Here is a 16333-nt window from a genome sequence, read left to right as displayed (position 1 = left end):
CAGACTTGAGCTGATCTTTTTGAAGTGATTTCAATCATATTTCAAGTAATTAAAAACCATCATGGTGAACGGTGCATATCTGAAGTGTCTCAGCGGAAGGAAATAATCCATTATTTATCGGCTTTGATATATCGGCCATATTTTCTTATTGGGCTGATAACGATAACATTAAAATTGAATATGTATCAGCCAAAACCGATATGGTGGCTGATATATCGTGCATCCCTAGTTGTTTAAATGCAGGCCTTTCATATTTCTGCAGAATTGTGGAGTTTTTTGCAAAGTTCTTGCCCCCAGCTTTACCAGCCAAACTCACCCACTGTCCATGACAGTTACATCACCTCTCATGCATCCACAAGGACGTGCTACAGAAAGCCCTCAGTATTTCACATGTGATAAAGATTGGTTACAAGATTCCTGCTGAGAGATTCACACTCTTGCTCACAAGCCGAAACCTCACTGTCCCACATGTTTTTTTTGTTCAAGAATGCCCTGCTGATGCTAAAGAAAGATTATAGAACAACTTTGCCAAGTTTATCAGCCTCATAATGTCTGGTACGTCTACTATGTGACCCAACCTGTATTTGTATGGAAAAAAGAGAATATCCTTTCCTTTCTGAGAATTTCTCAAATATGTGGTTTCTTTTTGACTAGTTCAAGTTAAGTGTGAAGTTCCTGATGTCCGTCCTCAGGCTGTAGCCATTAGTTGATTGAGCTGATATGGTAAATAAGGGGCAGTATGGACCCGGGAGAAGAATCTTCCTCTAAATCTGTTGCTATCCTTTAAGTAGTGTGCTGACCATCTGCTCTGCTGTGAGGTCCCCAAATCCTCCGAGAGCTCAGCGAAGTGCGCCTCTAATACTCTCCTTATGGCTCCCTATGCAATCTGGTTAGGCATTACAGAGTGCACTGAAGTGTTTGTTTGTGCATTTTATGCTGTGCTGTGAGCCAAAAATCACAAAGTGATACTACCATGTATGGATATATATATAATATTATGTTAATTACTGTATTATTATGTAATTATATTACAATTTATAAAATAATGTTTACAATATTATATGGCATACTGCTTTTATCAGAATGTAATATGCACACTATAAAGTATACACATTTTTTTTGTGTGTCCCACAATCCAATGCATATTGGTCAATGACTGATGAATAGCTAATGTTAAAATTCTATTCCATATTCTCTAAACAAATAAAACTTAGAAATTAATAGATTTAAAGTGAGTTTAGGTGTCACAACATTATAATGTACAAATTCACATGTAGTTGCAAAGTTACTTATAGTTGGGCGAATGTCTAAAGTTGTCCGTCAAAATAAAGTGTTAGCCAGAGGCTAACATTAAAAAACATTTTAACATTAGATTTTAAATTTTGATGTTAAATCCACTATTGTTTTATATGGAGTTGTTCAGTATTTAATGCAATTACTTCAGAAGTAAGTGATTAAATTACAGAAAGATTAAGAGTAATCCCTATACTTTTTCAAGGGACAAGTAATTGAATTACAGTAATTAATTACTTAATAATGCATTACACTTAGCACTGTTTGGCAAAGCTTTTAACCAGTTGGCACCATTTTAATCTGCCAGTGGTCTTCTTTAAAATGAGACCAAACTTAAGTTTCCTTAAGGGTCCTTAGAGTAACTTGAAATTGATGCAGAAAGGTTAAATTATTATTATTATTAATGTAAATATAGGTGTAAATGAGCAAGCATGCTTAAATATCAGATGTATTTGTGTGTGTGTGGATGTTAATGTGTTTGTGTATTCATATCTGAGTGCACATGTATATATGCATGAAATATGATACCAATATATAATGCATCCCTAGAAATCAACACTGATTTTTAACATCTTGAAAATTGGATTATAAATGTCAAGTAATAGGATTTATTTGCTAGATGATGATGGCTGGACACTTCTCACTGAATTGAACATGCAATGTAATGAGGTCATGTGACAAGATATTACAGTTTGATGCTGTTTCACATACGGTTAAAAGAATATTATGCATTGTATGCGGCACAGTGTACAAAAGGCTGCATGTTTATAAATGTAGCCAGTAGAGCTGCATGAAATATCAAAATGATCAAAATACTGCAAATGTACATATTGCTATAATTGCAATGGCTTGCGATAATACTCCAAAAGATTACAAAAAGTCCAAGTTTTAGGTTGACACAGATGGCAGACTGGACACATGACTGTTATATACGTGTGACATGCATAATGTTATTAAATACAATAAGTGAAGTACTCACACGCCCAGAAAGCCGCCTCTCGGACAGCGCATGATCCCTAATTCAGTTCTCTTCCGCAGCTTATACATCCAAATACACACTAAATTATGTCAAAATGCCCGTCTTGGTGAGTATTCACATAACAGTTGAGAAAGAAAGTGTGCTTGTCACAATATATTGGATCCGTGCAGCTCTTAAAGTGACAGCAGCCTAATAAACTGCATTAATGTTAATCAAACAACAAAAGACAAAGAGAAAATCATGACTTTTGTAGTATTAATAAGATCAGTATATATTTAGTTCAAACAATGAAGACTAAGCAGTGTTTTATTTTTACATTTCATTGTTCAATTTGTTGTCAAATAAACCTCATGTAGACCTACCTGAAACCCTAAACCCCCCTGCTTTACACTACCGTTAAAATTACATTTTTATATCAGTATAAAGCACTAAAGCTTTACTTTTTATGTAAAGCTACAGTAAAACTTTAGGGCTGTCAAAATTACCGTGTTAACGCATACGATTATTTTTTTCAGTTTAACGTGTTTAAAATATTTAATGCAATTAACGCAGCATGGTTTTTATCTGTCATCTTTTAGCTAATGTTACATTATATGATCATGCTGTCATTCATTCAAGTGCTATTAAATCCTTCAAGTGCAATAAGATGGCAAAACTAGCGCGCCAGCTGCGTTGAATTCTCTTTTGTGCTTGAACGGACAAAAACGCACAAAATTATGCCAAAAATGTCTGCTTTGTCACAGGCACAGTATTAAAATAAACTCTTAAATGACTGTAAAGAGTTGTGAGGACATTGGATGTATAGGGCCCTATAATTTCCGCGATCAATTAAATCATGATATAGACTAGTGACTGAATATTAAACCACAAAAAAACATGAATCCTGCATGCCTGTGTACCTCTGAAATGAATGATGTTGAAGTGCAGTTCATTTACCTCACACACAATCACGGGGGGCGCACGCACGCTGAAGCACGTGCGACGCTCACGGTGTTTTCGTCCTCTGTTGCCTCACTATATGAACGCACAAATTCATCTCCAGAGCTGCTCTGAAAGTCACTTCATCAGCATTTGAGAAAACTACCGTCAGAAACAGTCAAAGCTCTAGGCAAACCGTCAAAATAAATGTTCGATTTAACTTGACAGAAACATATTACTGTTGTACAGTAGAATTTAGATAAATTAATTTAACAATAAATTATTACAATATATTTAAAACAATAATCTAAGTGTTTCTTCCATGTTTTAATTTGAACAGTAAAGCTCTGTTGTGCAGCACATTGTTTGACAAAAGTTTAATTTCATGATTAAAATAAATTAAATGGTATGTGTTCATTTGATTGCCAGAAAAATTTCAATACACAACAGAACTTCTGGAGAAAAAAAAAATCATAAAAATATATTTTTTTAATTAAGTTTTTAAGAATTAAATTAATTAGACATGCTTTTTGATTATTAAAATGGAGTTAAACCATTAAAATGGAATCCAGAAAACAGAATTTGGTAAAAAAAAACAATTTGAGGGGAAAGAATAAAACGTAGAGCCCTAAAAAAATGTATTTTTTTGTTAAACTTTTATTAAATTGTTGGTAAATTGGACAAGATTCATTATTTCAATAAATTAGACATGCTTTTTGATTACTAAAATTTATTTTAACCATTAAAATGGAGTCAAAAAATAAATAAAATGGAAGAAAACGGAATCCAGAAAAATTTTAACGGAAAAAACGGAATTTGGGAAAAAATAAAACTGATTTTATAGGGCCCTAGATGTATGTCAGTTCCGCGTCATGTGCATCAGATCTTAGTGACAGCAGCCTAATAAACTGCATTAATGTTAATCAAAGTTTAACTTAGCTTTAATAAGCTTTAATAAGGATTAATCAATATTTAATTTATAATTAATACAATGAAGTGTTTCATAACTATTTAATTTCTGTATATTTCCTACCTGTTAGATCAGATAATATACTGTCTGTTGTTTCTACATTAATTTAGAGATTAAATGTGAAATTATTACAATATATTAAATACTATGTTAGGTGCGATTAATCACGATTAATTATTATTTTTTTATTAATTGACAGCACATTTAAATATAATTTAAATTTATTTCACACACATTATCGTATCGAAATATTGAATATTGCATTATTTAACGCGTTATTGCATATCGCATTTTTCTTCAATATCGTGCAGTGTACTGAAAACCAGCTACAGGATGACAGGATCTGTTAGTTTTGACACTCTCTGGTCTTCATTTTCTTAACAGCTGTTTTTCCACAAATGGTGTCCAAATATTCTACTTGAACAAGTCTTGGACTGCAGTAAGGCTCTAAAACAATCCTGATGTTTAAAAGATGTCTAAATACGAGCTTCTCGCTCGTCCAACACGATTCTGTGTGTTCAAATGTCCCTGTGTGGATTCATGTGTCTGTTGAATCAATAACATTACTATAGAGAAGTGAACAGGGACCTCAGTGAGACCTGTCCCTGCACCTGAGAGCGCTGGCTGGACTCCAGATATCAGCCTCATTAGTTCCTGATGAGAGACGGGCACCAGTGGACAGGGGCCACATTGACCTCACAAGCACAAATAAATAAAGCCCTGCTACTAAACGGACGCCTGTATTGAACCACCGAAGGCTGTTAGTCGTTGAGTTGTTGTTTTAAAGATAGCCTCTGCCCTCAGTTAACATATCAAGACTGAAAGAGTTTTGATATGTTAACTTCAAACAAATGCAGGTCTGTGGGAGTAATTTCAGTAGCTAAATCAGATGTTTTATGTTAAACACCAACATTTATGTAATGTTTATAGCAATTTAACAAAGTAATTGCCATGTTTTTTCTTTGCTTCAGTATACACAGTCCTTCTGTCATGAATAGTAACCCTTGGAGACTATTCAGGCATTATTAAGTGGACGGTTGTGAATCAAGTTATTGTGTGTCTGTTGGAGAAGGTGGCAGCTGGTGATTTTGGCAGCGGGTTTATTTTCTGTGCTCTGTTGAGAGCAGATAGTGACCCAGTGTGTACTGAGACACAGATCTGTCCATTCTCGATAAATCAGTCTGTTTTAATCTCTTAGGGTGTGTTCAAACGAACTCTGGTGCGATTGCTCTGTTAGTGTGGTTCATTTGATTAAGTGTGAATACCCTGGTGCGCAACAAACAAGAAAGAAATTTGGTTCTTGATCCAAATGAACTCTGGTATGAGTGGGGAAGGGTATCGAAAACCGGTTCTAAATTAACAAGAACCGTTGTTTCGATAAGAAACGCGCATTTAGATTCTGCTTATCGGTTCCTGTGTGCATTTTAATACGAATTAAACCATTCAAGGGCAAATGACTTGTGCGCTGTTTTCCATGCTACACACACATTCAAAACGTACTCACAGAAAATCTGATTTTAATGTTATTCTATACTGTTACTCATGAAAACCGAGTCGCCTCACGCTTGAATGGATATGTGCAGCTCTTAAAGTGACAGCAGCCTAACATTCCTGCTGCCGTCTCTATAATAACACTAATCAAACAACAAAAGACAAAGACATCTGTTCTTGGCTGAATCACTTTTGTAACTATATATTTCTATTGAAAATTTAATTTATAAAGTGCAGTGTTGTTTTACATTTGATTAGTTTCTGAACCTGAATAACTAAAAAAATCTTTCATATTTCGTATATTTGTTCAGTTGTATCTGTTGCGTTTTGCTAATTTTTTATTTGTTCATTACTGAGCGTTTACTTGTCTTTAATAAAGTTAAAGTTTATTCAAGTTTAAGTTGTTTTTGCTATGGTACCATAGGTTCCTTGTGTAAGTGTTTTTAGCCAATGGATTTCTGTTCATGAGACGTTTTGTAATGAGACGTAAAATAAATGTGAATGTTATCGAAGTTTTTTTTTTTTTTTTTTTTTTTTTTTTACCTTGCTGGAATCAAAATTAGGAATCGATAAGAATCGTAATCGATAAGCAGAATCGGAAATACTATTCAAACAATATCCAACCCTATTCTTTACCACTATTTTTTATTATTTGTTTGATAATTTTAATGGAACCAGAATCGAAAAATTTCTTGCGGTTGGGTATGAGTTTGAATATGAACGTATTTTAATGGAACCTGAATTGTTATGCGGAACCAAAACTTTTTTCAGATTATGAGTATCTGAGGGGGAAAAAAAATAATAAAATTACAAAGCAGGATGGATTCTGATTGGCTGTCAATGTTTTTATCGTTCATTCATCTGGAAAGAGGAAATCGGTGTGAAATCTGTTCTTATTTTGCATGTAGAATGATTTTTAAATCAATATCTTTATGGTTATCGTTATAGTTATCGTCTTTGGTGTAAACAGGCTTTTACAAATGACAAAAACACAACAGAATTACTAAAACTTGAAAATTAAAATGAAAACAGAAAATATAAAAATAAAAAACTGATTCAAAATATTAATAAAAACTATAACAGTATCTCAGTGATGCTACAAAAACACTGGTCTACAATCTACTTAGGCTAACTAGTTTTTGGGAAATGCTGCCCACACAAATTAATTTTCCAGTATTTTGTCATCAGCTGATAAATGTGCCTACTTGATGAACCTGTTTAACAGCAATGTTAGTTACCAATTTAAAGAGATTGGTCAATGGGTATCAAATATGATTTATACAAAATTACTACTACAGTTCATCTACTTTTCAAAATGTTGTTGTCTCATATAATATTCAAATCGGATTTAGACATTGTCCAGCTTGCAAAATAAACATTGGCTATGTTTTCATCCAAAGTTGCTAATATAACTTTGGAGCAAAATAGGAATATCGCATAAAACATTTGCAAATAAAGGGTTAGGGTTAGGGTGGGATAGAGTTAGGGTAAACTGGTGCCAAATATCACTAAAAAAAGTAGGAGAAACCACTGTATATAATAATGTTCGTTTATATTAAGTTACTTGTGCACAGAGAGCGCAGATGAAAAGCATTAAACACATTTTGGAAGAAGATTCCTGCTGTTTTTTTTCCAGATGGTTCTGGAAGGTAATAATAGCGAAGCACTTTGACGACAGACTTTGCTCAGGCATTTCAGATGATGTGCGATGAGATCGGTCCGCTGGTTAGTCTAGTTATAGCATCTCATCGCACAGTGTCACCTTGCTACGTCTGAAATCGTGTACTGAGTAGGTACTGCATTTGAATGTGAAATTACTTTTCGACCGATACAAAAGTGTTCTAATATAGTATGAATGGGGGTAAGTTGAATTAGGGCTGGACGATTATGACCTAAAATCAAAACCTTGATTAATCCAACATTTTACCTCGATTATTTAGTTTGTTTGTTTTTTACCCTCGTAATTCACTTACAAGGTTTGTTCTGTAAATTTACTTGACTATTAAAGGTGGGATATTTTTTCCTTTTAAAAGAGTGATCTGACATGGCTTGCTTTCAGCAGTTATTTTATCTATGTTCGTAACATTTCTTACAGATTTCTGCTCGTTGCAAATCAGATAAATATAAATTGCCACAATACAAGTATGTAATGAGAGCGATTGCGTGTGTGAATTAGTCATACTGTCTCTCGATTAATTGTGAAGCTGTGGGTTATAAATAGTTCCTTCAAATGTAGAAAATATATGCTATAATAACTTTTGAGTTTCTAAGCTACTTTAGTGATAAATCACAGGACAGCGCTGACAACTAGTTTCTACTCCTCAATGCACGTTTTTCACGTTTGTGCAGCTACTGTTTGCATGAGTGTTCGTGCCACAATGCAGCTGCGCGAGCACGGTAGCTCGATAATAATAATGCACATCCGATCGTCTAAATCGTTAAACTGACAAACCTTAAAACACATACAACTGACAGTTTAGTGAAGATGCAAGGCTCACCGCTCTCGCGCCGTCTCTGTGTGTTGACTCTGCTTTTACCGGCAGAGTCACGTAGCTACACATGTGGTAGTATATTTTTAAGTGGGAAGTATTAACCGGATTTAAAAAAACCCCGAAATAACCGACATGGGAAAATTACGTTGGTTAGAGGTTCTGAATTTCGGTTTCGATTACTCTCTGATTAATAGTCCAGCCCTAGGATGAATGTAATCTGGACATACTATATCCGTTGTCATTATCACATGATCTACCGGCGTCAGTTGTGTCGCTTCACCTCCATTCACAAATCGTCCCCCGAGGCCTCATGGGATAGTAAGTGTCCATCGAATGCACACTTCAGAATCATGCCGGAAGTAGTTGGTCATCGGGGGACTATTCACCTACTGCTTTTCGAATTCTTTGAATTTCGATTTCGGACGCAGCTACATGACTTTTTTGATGCGCATCAAGGAATTGGTAGCAACCACTGAAAAACCCAGTTGAACACTAATTTTTACTTTCACTCATATTCTCGTTGTTTTTTTGTTTTTTTTGCAGTTGTAATGTCTTGAAGCAGTTCCCGGCCCTTTTGAAGGATGTACAGCGAGTGCTGATGGAAACTGCTGCTCCAATATGAGTGTTCATGATGTTGGCGGGAGACGACGCTTTGAGGACTCCGAGTTCACCCTGCGCATCTACCCAGGGGTCATCGCCGAGGGCACTATCTACTGCCCCATCACCGCCCGCAAGGTCACTTCGGCCGCCGAGGTCATCGAGCAAATCATTGACCGGCTGCAGCTAGATCGGACAAAATGCTACGTCCTGGCGGAAGTGAAGGAGTTTGGTGGGGAAGAATGGATCCTCAACCCCACCGACTGTCCCGTCCAGCGCATGATGCTGTGGCCTCGCATGGCCCTGGAGAACCGCTTCAGCGGCGAGGACTACCGCTTCCTGCTGCGGGAGAAGAACCTCGACGGCTCCATCCACTACGGCAACTTGCAGATGTGGCTGCAGATCACGGAAGAGCGGCGGCGCATGGTGGAGCGGGGCTTCCTGCCGCAGCCCTTGCCGAAGGACTTCGATGACCTCTGTAACCTGCCGAATCTCAACGAGAAGACCCTGCTGGACAACCTGCGCAGTCGCTTCAAGCAGGAGAAGATCTACACGTACGTGGGCAGCATCCTCATAGTCATTAACCCCTTCAAGTTCCTGCCTATCTATAATCCCAAATATGTTAAGATGTACGATAATCACCAGCTGGGTAAGCTGGAGCCGCACATCTATGCGGTGGCGGACGTGGCCTACCATGCTATGCTGCAAAGTAAGCAGAATCAATGCATAGTTATTTCTGGGGAGAGTGGATCGGGCAAGACCCAAAGCACCAACTTCCTGATCCACCACCTCACGGCTCTCAGTCAGAAGGGCTTTGCTAGTGGAGTGGAGCAGATCATTCTGGGAGCCGGACCAGTGCTGGAGGTAAGAGCTGATTATGTTCATTAATAATATCACAAGGTTGTTGGCAGTGGTTTTTATAGGTCACGTTTTATAGGTTTGCGCTGATCTTTATTAAGCCTTACATTCTGTCCTAACCAGGGTCGGAAATGAACGGGGACAAAAATACCCTCAGAATGAACAAAAATGGCTGTCAGGATTAAAGTGAAATGTGAAAAATGAAAGTGTTTATTGCAATATTACATTTAGAGCTGTGTTCTAACTTCTTTTGTCTGTGTTTAGCCAGAATAGGCCACATTTTCTCCAACACAGAAGTATTTTTTTTTTTTAATGTATTAAAATTAACAAACTTTATCAAAATATCAAGGGCAATAATCAACAGTAATGTTCTTGTCATAGTGTTGGCAGCCCATGGTAAAACATGTTAGCAACATGAGAAAAATCATGCTAGCAACATGCTAATTCATGCTAACAACATGCAAAATCCCGCTAGCAACATGTTAGGTGCGTCCCAATTTGCGTACTTATGCACTATTATATAACGTTTTTAAGTACAAATAGTGTGAGTAGTGCGTTCACACTGAAAATCCAAAAAAGAAAAAGTGCACTTTAAATACCCGGATGATGCACTAAATTAACGGAAAAAACGAAGTGTGGAATGTTTACACTTCATGCATTCAACTGTCGCAGCTTTAATTACGTAGAGGAGGGGGTATCAGACTCCGTTGTTAAATGACAAAATAACCTTATACAATTTACGCACTACATAGTGTGTCATTTGGGACGCAACTGTTAATTCATGCTAAATCATGCTAGCATTATACTAAATCATGCTCGAAATGTATTAAAACATGCTAGCGACATGTTAAATCATGCTGTCGACATGCTAATTCATGCTAGCAAAGTAATAAATCATGTCAGCAATGTTGTAAAGCATGCTAATTCATCTTAGCAACATGATAAAACATGCTAACAATATGTTAATTAATAAATGTGCTAAAGCAGTGGTTCCCAAACTGAGACAGGGGGTACGTGAGATTTTCCGTTCATTTAATTCTTCCCCATTTAAAAATAACATTAAATCCGAGCATTGTGCCATGAAATACATGCTCGGATTTAATGTTATTTTTAAATGGGGAAGAATTAAATGAACGATAATTCATTCACGTTTTTATCATCATTGCATATTTTACTATTGAACTTTTTATTTTATTTAAAACATTAATGATGTAAAGGTATTTATAAAGATAATAAATGCACTGGAAAGTCAATTTATGGAGCAAATATTCCACTCTAAAAAGTATGGGAAACACTGTGCTAAAATGTTTTTGCTATCAACCTGTTAAAACATGTTACCAAAACATGCTAATTCATGTTAATAGTGTGAAAAAACATGCTAGCAACCAGTTTAAAAATGCTTTCAAAATGTTAATTCATGCTAGCAATGTGTTAAAACATGCTAACATGTTAATTCATGTTAAATCAAAGTGATAAATCATGTTAGTAATGTGGTTAAAAATGCTAACATGTTAATTCATCTTAGCTATGTGATAAAACATGAGCAATGTGTTAAAACATGTTAGTAAAAAATGTTAATTCATGTTAACAATGTGCAAAACATGCTAGCAACCTGTTTAAAATGCTTGCAACATGTTAATTCATGCTAGCAATTTGTTAAAACATGCTAAAAAGATGTTAATTCATGCTAGCAAAGTGCTAAAACATGCTAGCAATATGTTTATTAATTCTAGCAACATCTAACACTAGCAATGTCTTTCTCTTTCCACTCCACTAAATTTAAAGCTATTATAACTTTCAGATTTTATTACAGCTTTACACAAACTTTTCAGTTTAGTTTTATAATTTATATACTTCATGTATATTTAGATTTTTGGTATCTACATTTTGCCACTTTTGAGCAGCATTAACCAGTCTGTGTGAAATATAAATGCCATGTCAGATGCAGCTTCTGTTGCAGTTTAAAGATGTTGATAACATTTTGTTGGTAACAGTTTAAAGTATTCTGTTTGACTGAAATACTTATTTTACACAAATACAATTAATAAGGTAATTATAAAAATAGGTTAAAAATACATCTATTCGCCCCTTAATGGAAAAGTTAATTCCTGACCCTCGTCCTAAACCACTGCGACATGTGACAAGACATTTTGTTGGTTGCTATTCCGTGTCACGCTTGGTACCTGTAAATTAAACACTAAACGTGTTCAGGCTGTGATTTTTGTCTCCAAGCAGCACTTTCAGTTTCAGAGTGAACAGAAAGACTGGTCATTTGTCTCTGTGCGTCCTGAGGCGTGACATTTTGAGGTCTGAGAGTCACCCGCTCTCGGGCCTCTGTTTGAAATGCTCAGCGTCACACCTTCAATAAACCAAGTTATTGTGTTGTGTGCAATTGCCACATTCTTTGATTTGCTTCCAGTTTCGCGTGCTTAGCGAGCTAGATAAGCCTTTGAGTGATGATAGTTTAGAAAGGCATACACTAGGTCATGTGATACAATGTTACAGCCATCATGAAAGAACGCGTTTTAAAGCTGCTCTTGTGGATTCCAGCGATGCCGGTAATTCCACTTGCCTTTTGTCACCAAGAAGCACATGATCTTGTTTTGATAACATTATTGAAGTTACCGTGGCTTTTCTGTGTATAGTTTACTGGAAGGGGATTTTGTTACTGGACGAATTTGTTTTTTAAATTTTAATTTTAAAGTTAAAAAAGATAATAATTTAATTTTAATTTATTAAAGCTTACCTAAACCGTAAGAGGCCATGATAAAATCAATGCAACTTGCCTCTCGTTACCTATTGCTTTGTCATGTTGTTGCGAGCCTCTTAAGACACTAAGTCCATTTTTTTATTAATATTAATCACACAAAACTCAAATGTCTTCTGCCAAGTAATATAGTTGATTATTTTACAACAATGAAGATATGTAGCTTCATTAATATAGTTACTATTAGGGATGTCACTGATTAATATGAGTCCAAAAATAGCCCATTAAAAGTCCATCAAATTTCAATCTAATAATCTCAATATAATCTCTGACTTTTTGACTTGCCGTCCACATGCTTACAAAAGGCTAATGTTTAAGCATATGGATTAATGTCCAACCATCTGGCACGACTGAATGGCTCTTGAGTGGAGAGGACGGCCTTTAATTGTTTGTAGAGTGAGATTGTGGATCTGCTCATTACTGATTAATGCGGAGCGTGTGGAGTGGCCGAGCACACAGACGTCTCTTCCTCTTTACTCACATGGAGGTGACACATCTGTCACTCCTCCTCCTTCCAGTTTACACACACACTTTGCTCTTTGAGAGGAAGTGTGTTGAAGCTGGTGTACAAATGTGTAGTATTAATGAGAATTTGCCCTTAGTGCTGGGTTAGTTTAATGGGTTAAAGGGGACTTAAAATACCCCTTTTACAAGATGTAATTTTGTGTAATCTGGTGTCCCCAGAATGTGTCGGTGAAGTTTCAGCTCAAAATACCCCACGGATCATTTATTTTAGCAACAACAAAGCTGGAGAATCTCACGCAGCCAAAATGAGGATTGTCAGTAACGGTGTTCAGCCTTACATTGTTCAAACCGGAGTCGACTCAGGAAGAAGTTACAACTTTTAGACGTTTCTGAATGGTTAGTGGATAAATTGATGTAGTTGCTGTGGAGTTGATTCAACTCATCCTCTAGTATGTGCCGTCATGTTCATCTTTTGTGTTGAATTGATCCTCGTTTGTGAAGCAGTCCGGTGTAAAATGACGGCATGACAACAACTCTACTACAACAACTCATGGCCACACCCCCTTTGTTGAGTGTTCTCGGGGGCGGGGTTTATGTAAATTTTGGGTTTTGCGTTGTCCAGTCGTTTGGTGTAGTCCTTAAGCAGAGAATATCTCTCTTTGCATTGAACTTTGAGCGTCGTAACTTTGCAGATGTTGTTTCTGCTCAAACCGCAACATTACACACTAACTAAAGCTAAAAAAGTGAAATCATAGTCAACCACCATTTAAACAAGGAAAATTGTGAACCTTTCCTTCAAGCTCATTGATGTGATGCAGCCTGTAAGAGAAGTTCAAGAAGTTGATGTGTTTGCATTGGTTTAATCTTCTCTGAAGCTTAAAGTTTCTGCTTGAGTGAGAATATCAGTTTCAAAGATTCATCTCTGGCGTTCTGCCAGAGCAGTAGCGATGATAGTTGGGAGTCTGTGTTATGAGTTGGCTAATATGTAGTGAGGATTATTCATCCAACAAACCTTCTGCTGTCATATTTAAAGAGTTGTTGACTCAGTGCTTTGGGTGTGTGCGTGCTGCTGGTATCTTCAGTCATAGCAGTGTTGCCGTGTAACTCAGCACAGATCAGTCTCGTTGTCTAGAAATGTAAGTTGTAGCCACACATTGTGCCTCTTAAATGGCCCTCTATATCCTTTGTTGTGTTTGATGCTTTGCAGAACTTAAGCATAGGGCAGGGCAGCGTTTCCCAAAAGCATCGTAAGCCTAAGTTGATCGTAGCTCCATTGGTTTCAATGGAGCTACGATCAACTTAAGCTTACGATGCTTTTGGGAAACGCTGCCCAGTTTGTTTCCAGAATTTGTGTGTTGCCTCCAATATCAGTTTTTGGAATTGGAGTCGATTTCAAGATTCGTTGGGGGGGAAATGGCAAACAGAGCAATCATAATGAACAGTGTATTATAAAGTATGTTGTGATTAATAAAATGAATGTTATACAATATATGCTCAGCTGTTGTATCTGTTTTTTAAAAATGACTGCTGTCATTGTGGTTTGTTTGTGATTGGCTCTGTTTTTGAATCTCGAATAATAGAAAAATAAGATTCACTTGTCGCCACCTAGTTTAATTATTTACCCTACAGAATAATTCAGTGAACGAATCCGAGCGATCTTTTTGGTGAAGCAAATCATGAGATTTGAGTTAATTGGCAGAATCAACTTGACCACCAACTGTTCAGAATCAAAAAATGGTACAAAATATGTTTAAAAGCATCTGAAAGACTTTTTCCTCATTTCTTTTTCATAATGGTGAATTTTTGAAAAGGTTTCCTTTATTATTTAGCCGCCGAACGAACGCAGAGTTCATTTTACATTTACATTTATGCATTTGGCAGACGCATTTGGCATTTATCCAAAGCAACTTACATTGCATTATACTATAAATTTGTATCTTGAGTGTGAGCAATCCCTGGGATCAAACCCATGACCTTGGCATTGCTAGTGCCATGCTCTAACCAGCTGAGCTACAGGAATAGTAGCATTATAACAACTTTAAACACGAAAATGTATCTAATATGATAAACAGCGCTGCATTACCCCACATAAGCTTGACCGGAAGAAGTGGAAACGGTGACTGCGGCATAATAAAAGTTCAGCTGCTCTCGAGTCATGTGTCGTGCTCGTCTCTCATTGGCAATCGCTCCAGCGGCCTCGTCCCGCTCCCACGGAAACTGCCCGATTCTTTTCCACCGAGTGTAGACATGAAGACAACACATCCTAGATCAAGGTGACATCAAGCTGCGCCTTTGTTTTGAACAAGCGACCTCTAGTGGCGAAAATTACATATTGTGCCTTTAAAGGGATACTCCACCCAAAAATGAAAATTCTCCCATCATTTCCTCACTCTCCGAAATATTACATCCAGCTATTAGGGGTGAGAATCATTTGGTACCTCACGATCAGTGTTGCCAATTTAGTGATTTTGTCACTATATTTAGTAGCTTGGGTGCCAGCCCCAACCCCGCCCACAACATTTTTTGGTCGGGAAGTTCGGTCTGGACTCGATCCATTGTGAACTAATTATGCTCTGCTCCCAGAAGGCCGAGCCAATCAAATTGCCAGGGCGGGCTTTAATCGATGATGGACAGGCTATCTACGGTTACGTCATCAAAGAGCGCTTGGGTTGAATTGGTTTTCACCAACGATGACTGCAGCTGGAGAAGTAAGATGTTTAGATTCCGCTATCACGCCTGTAATAAAAGAAATCGACAGCGCATTAATTTTAAAAGACGAACAAAGAACCGCAATCAAGGCATTTTTTGATGGGAAAGATGTTTGCCGTCCTTCCAACGGGATTCGGCAAACGTTTAAGTACAAGTTCAGCAAACGTCACTTGCTGCGTTGCTCTGATTGGTTGTAGGTCTATCCAATTGAGTGCAGAGTTGTTTTTTTTAACTGGTTCGGTTAAGACACGCCCCATAATTCAAGTGCAATGGAGCAGTATCAGACTCACATTCTGCCTAGAATATGAGTATGACGAAGTCAGGCTATATATTTAGTGACTTCCCCGCCCCTTTTGAGACTTTTTTTCAAAAGTTTAGGGACAAATTTAGCAACTTCTTGGACAAACCTTATCTGAATCAACTTGACCACCAGCAGTTCAGAATCAAAAAATGGTACAAAATATGTTTAAAAGTGTCCAAAAGACTTTTTCCTCATTTCTTATGTTCATATTTTCATAATAGTACATTATTAAAAAGGTTTCCTTTTTCCTTCGTTCATCTTTGGCCTTTATGTCGTCATTTCCTATGGTTTCGTTTTCACCATCTCCAAACCTTGGCATGGTGCACTGCAGTTTACTTCAGCGATTTGGTGGGTTTGAAGGTATTCATGTGATCATGTGATGGTGTGTGTGAGGTAAGGGTCTCTGGGATTTTGGCAGGTTGCTTGGGTTCGTTTCCAGGCCTAAGTGAGGTTTGATGTATTTCAGTCCAACAGAAACATTCCAGCTAGAGCC

The 16333-nt window shown here is 37.0% G+C and overlaps 1 protein-coding gene across 10 annotated transcripts in view; it reads left to right on the top strand.

Annotated features, from left to right (window-relative positions):
- Positions 1–16333, top strand: part of myo9aa (myosin IXAa) — a 158012-nt gene that overhangs the window by 33046 nt on the left and 108633 nt on the right. For all 10 annotated transcript variants that reach the window (XM_067400226.1, XM_067400223.1, XM_067400222.1 and 7 more), the window contains exon 2: positions 8687–9604. In XM_067400226.1, coding sequence (XP_067256327.1) covers positions 8762–9604 — 843 coding nt within the window. In that variant the 5' untranslated portion in view covers positions 8687–8761. The remainder of the gene's footprint in view (positions 1–8686; positions 9605–16333) is intronic.

This window comes from Chanodichthys erythropterus, chromosome 11 (assembly GCF_024489055.1).
Source record: "Chanodichthys erythropterus isolate Z2021 chromosome 11, ASM2448905v1, whole genome shotgun sequence".
NCBI lineage: Eukaryota > Metazoa > Chordata > Actinopteri > Cypriniformes > Xenocyprididae > Chanodichthys > Chanodichthys erythropterus.
Note: the sequence above shows the minus strand (reverse complement) of the source record. Positions and strands in the feature narration are given on the sequence as shown.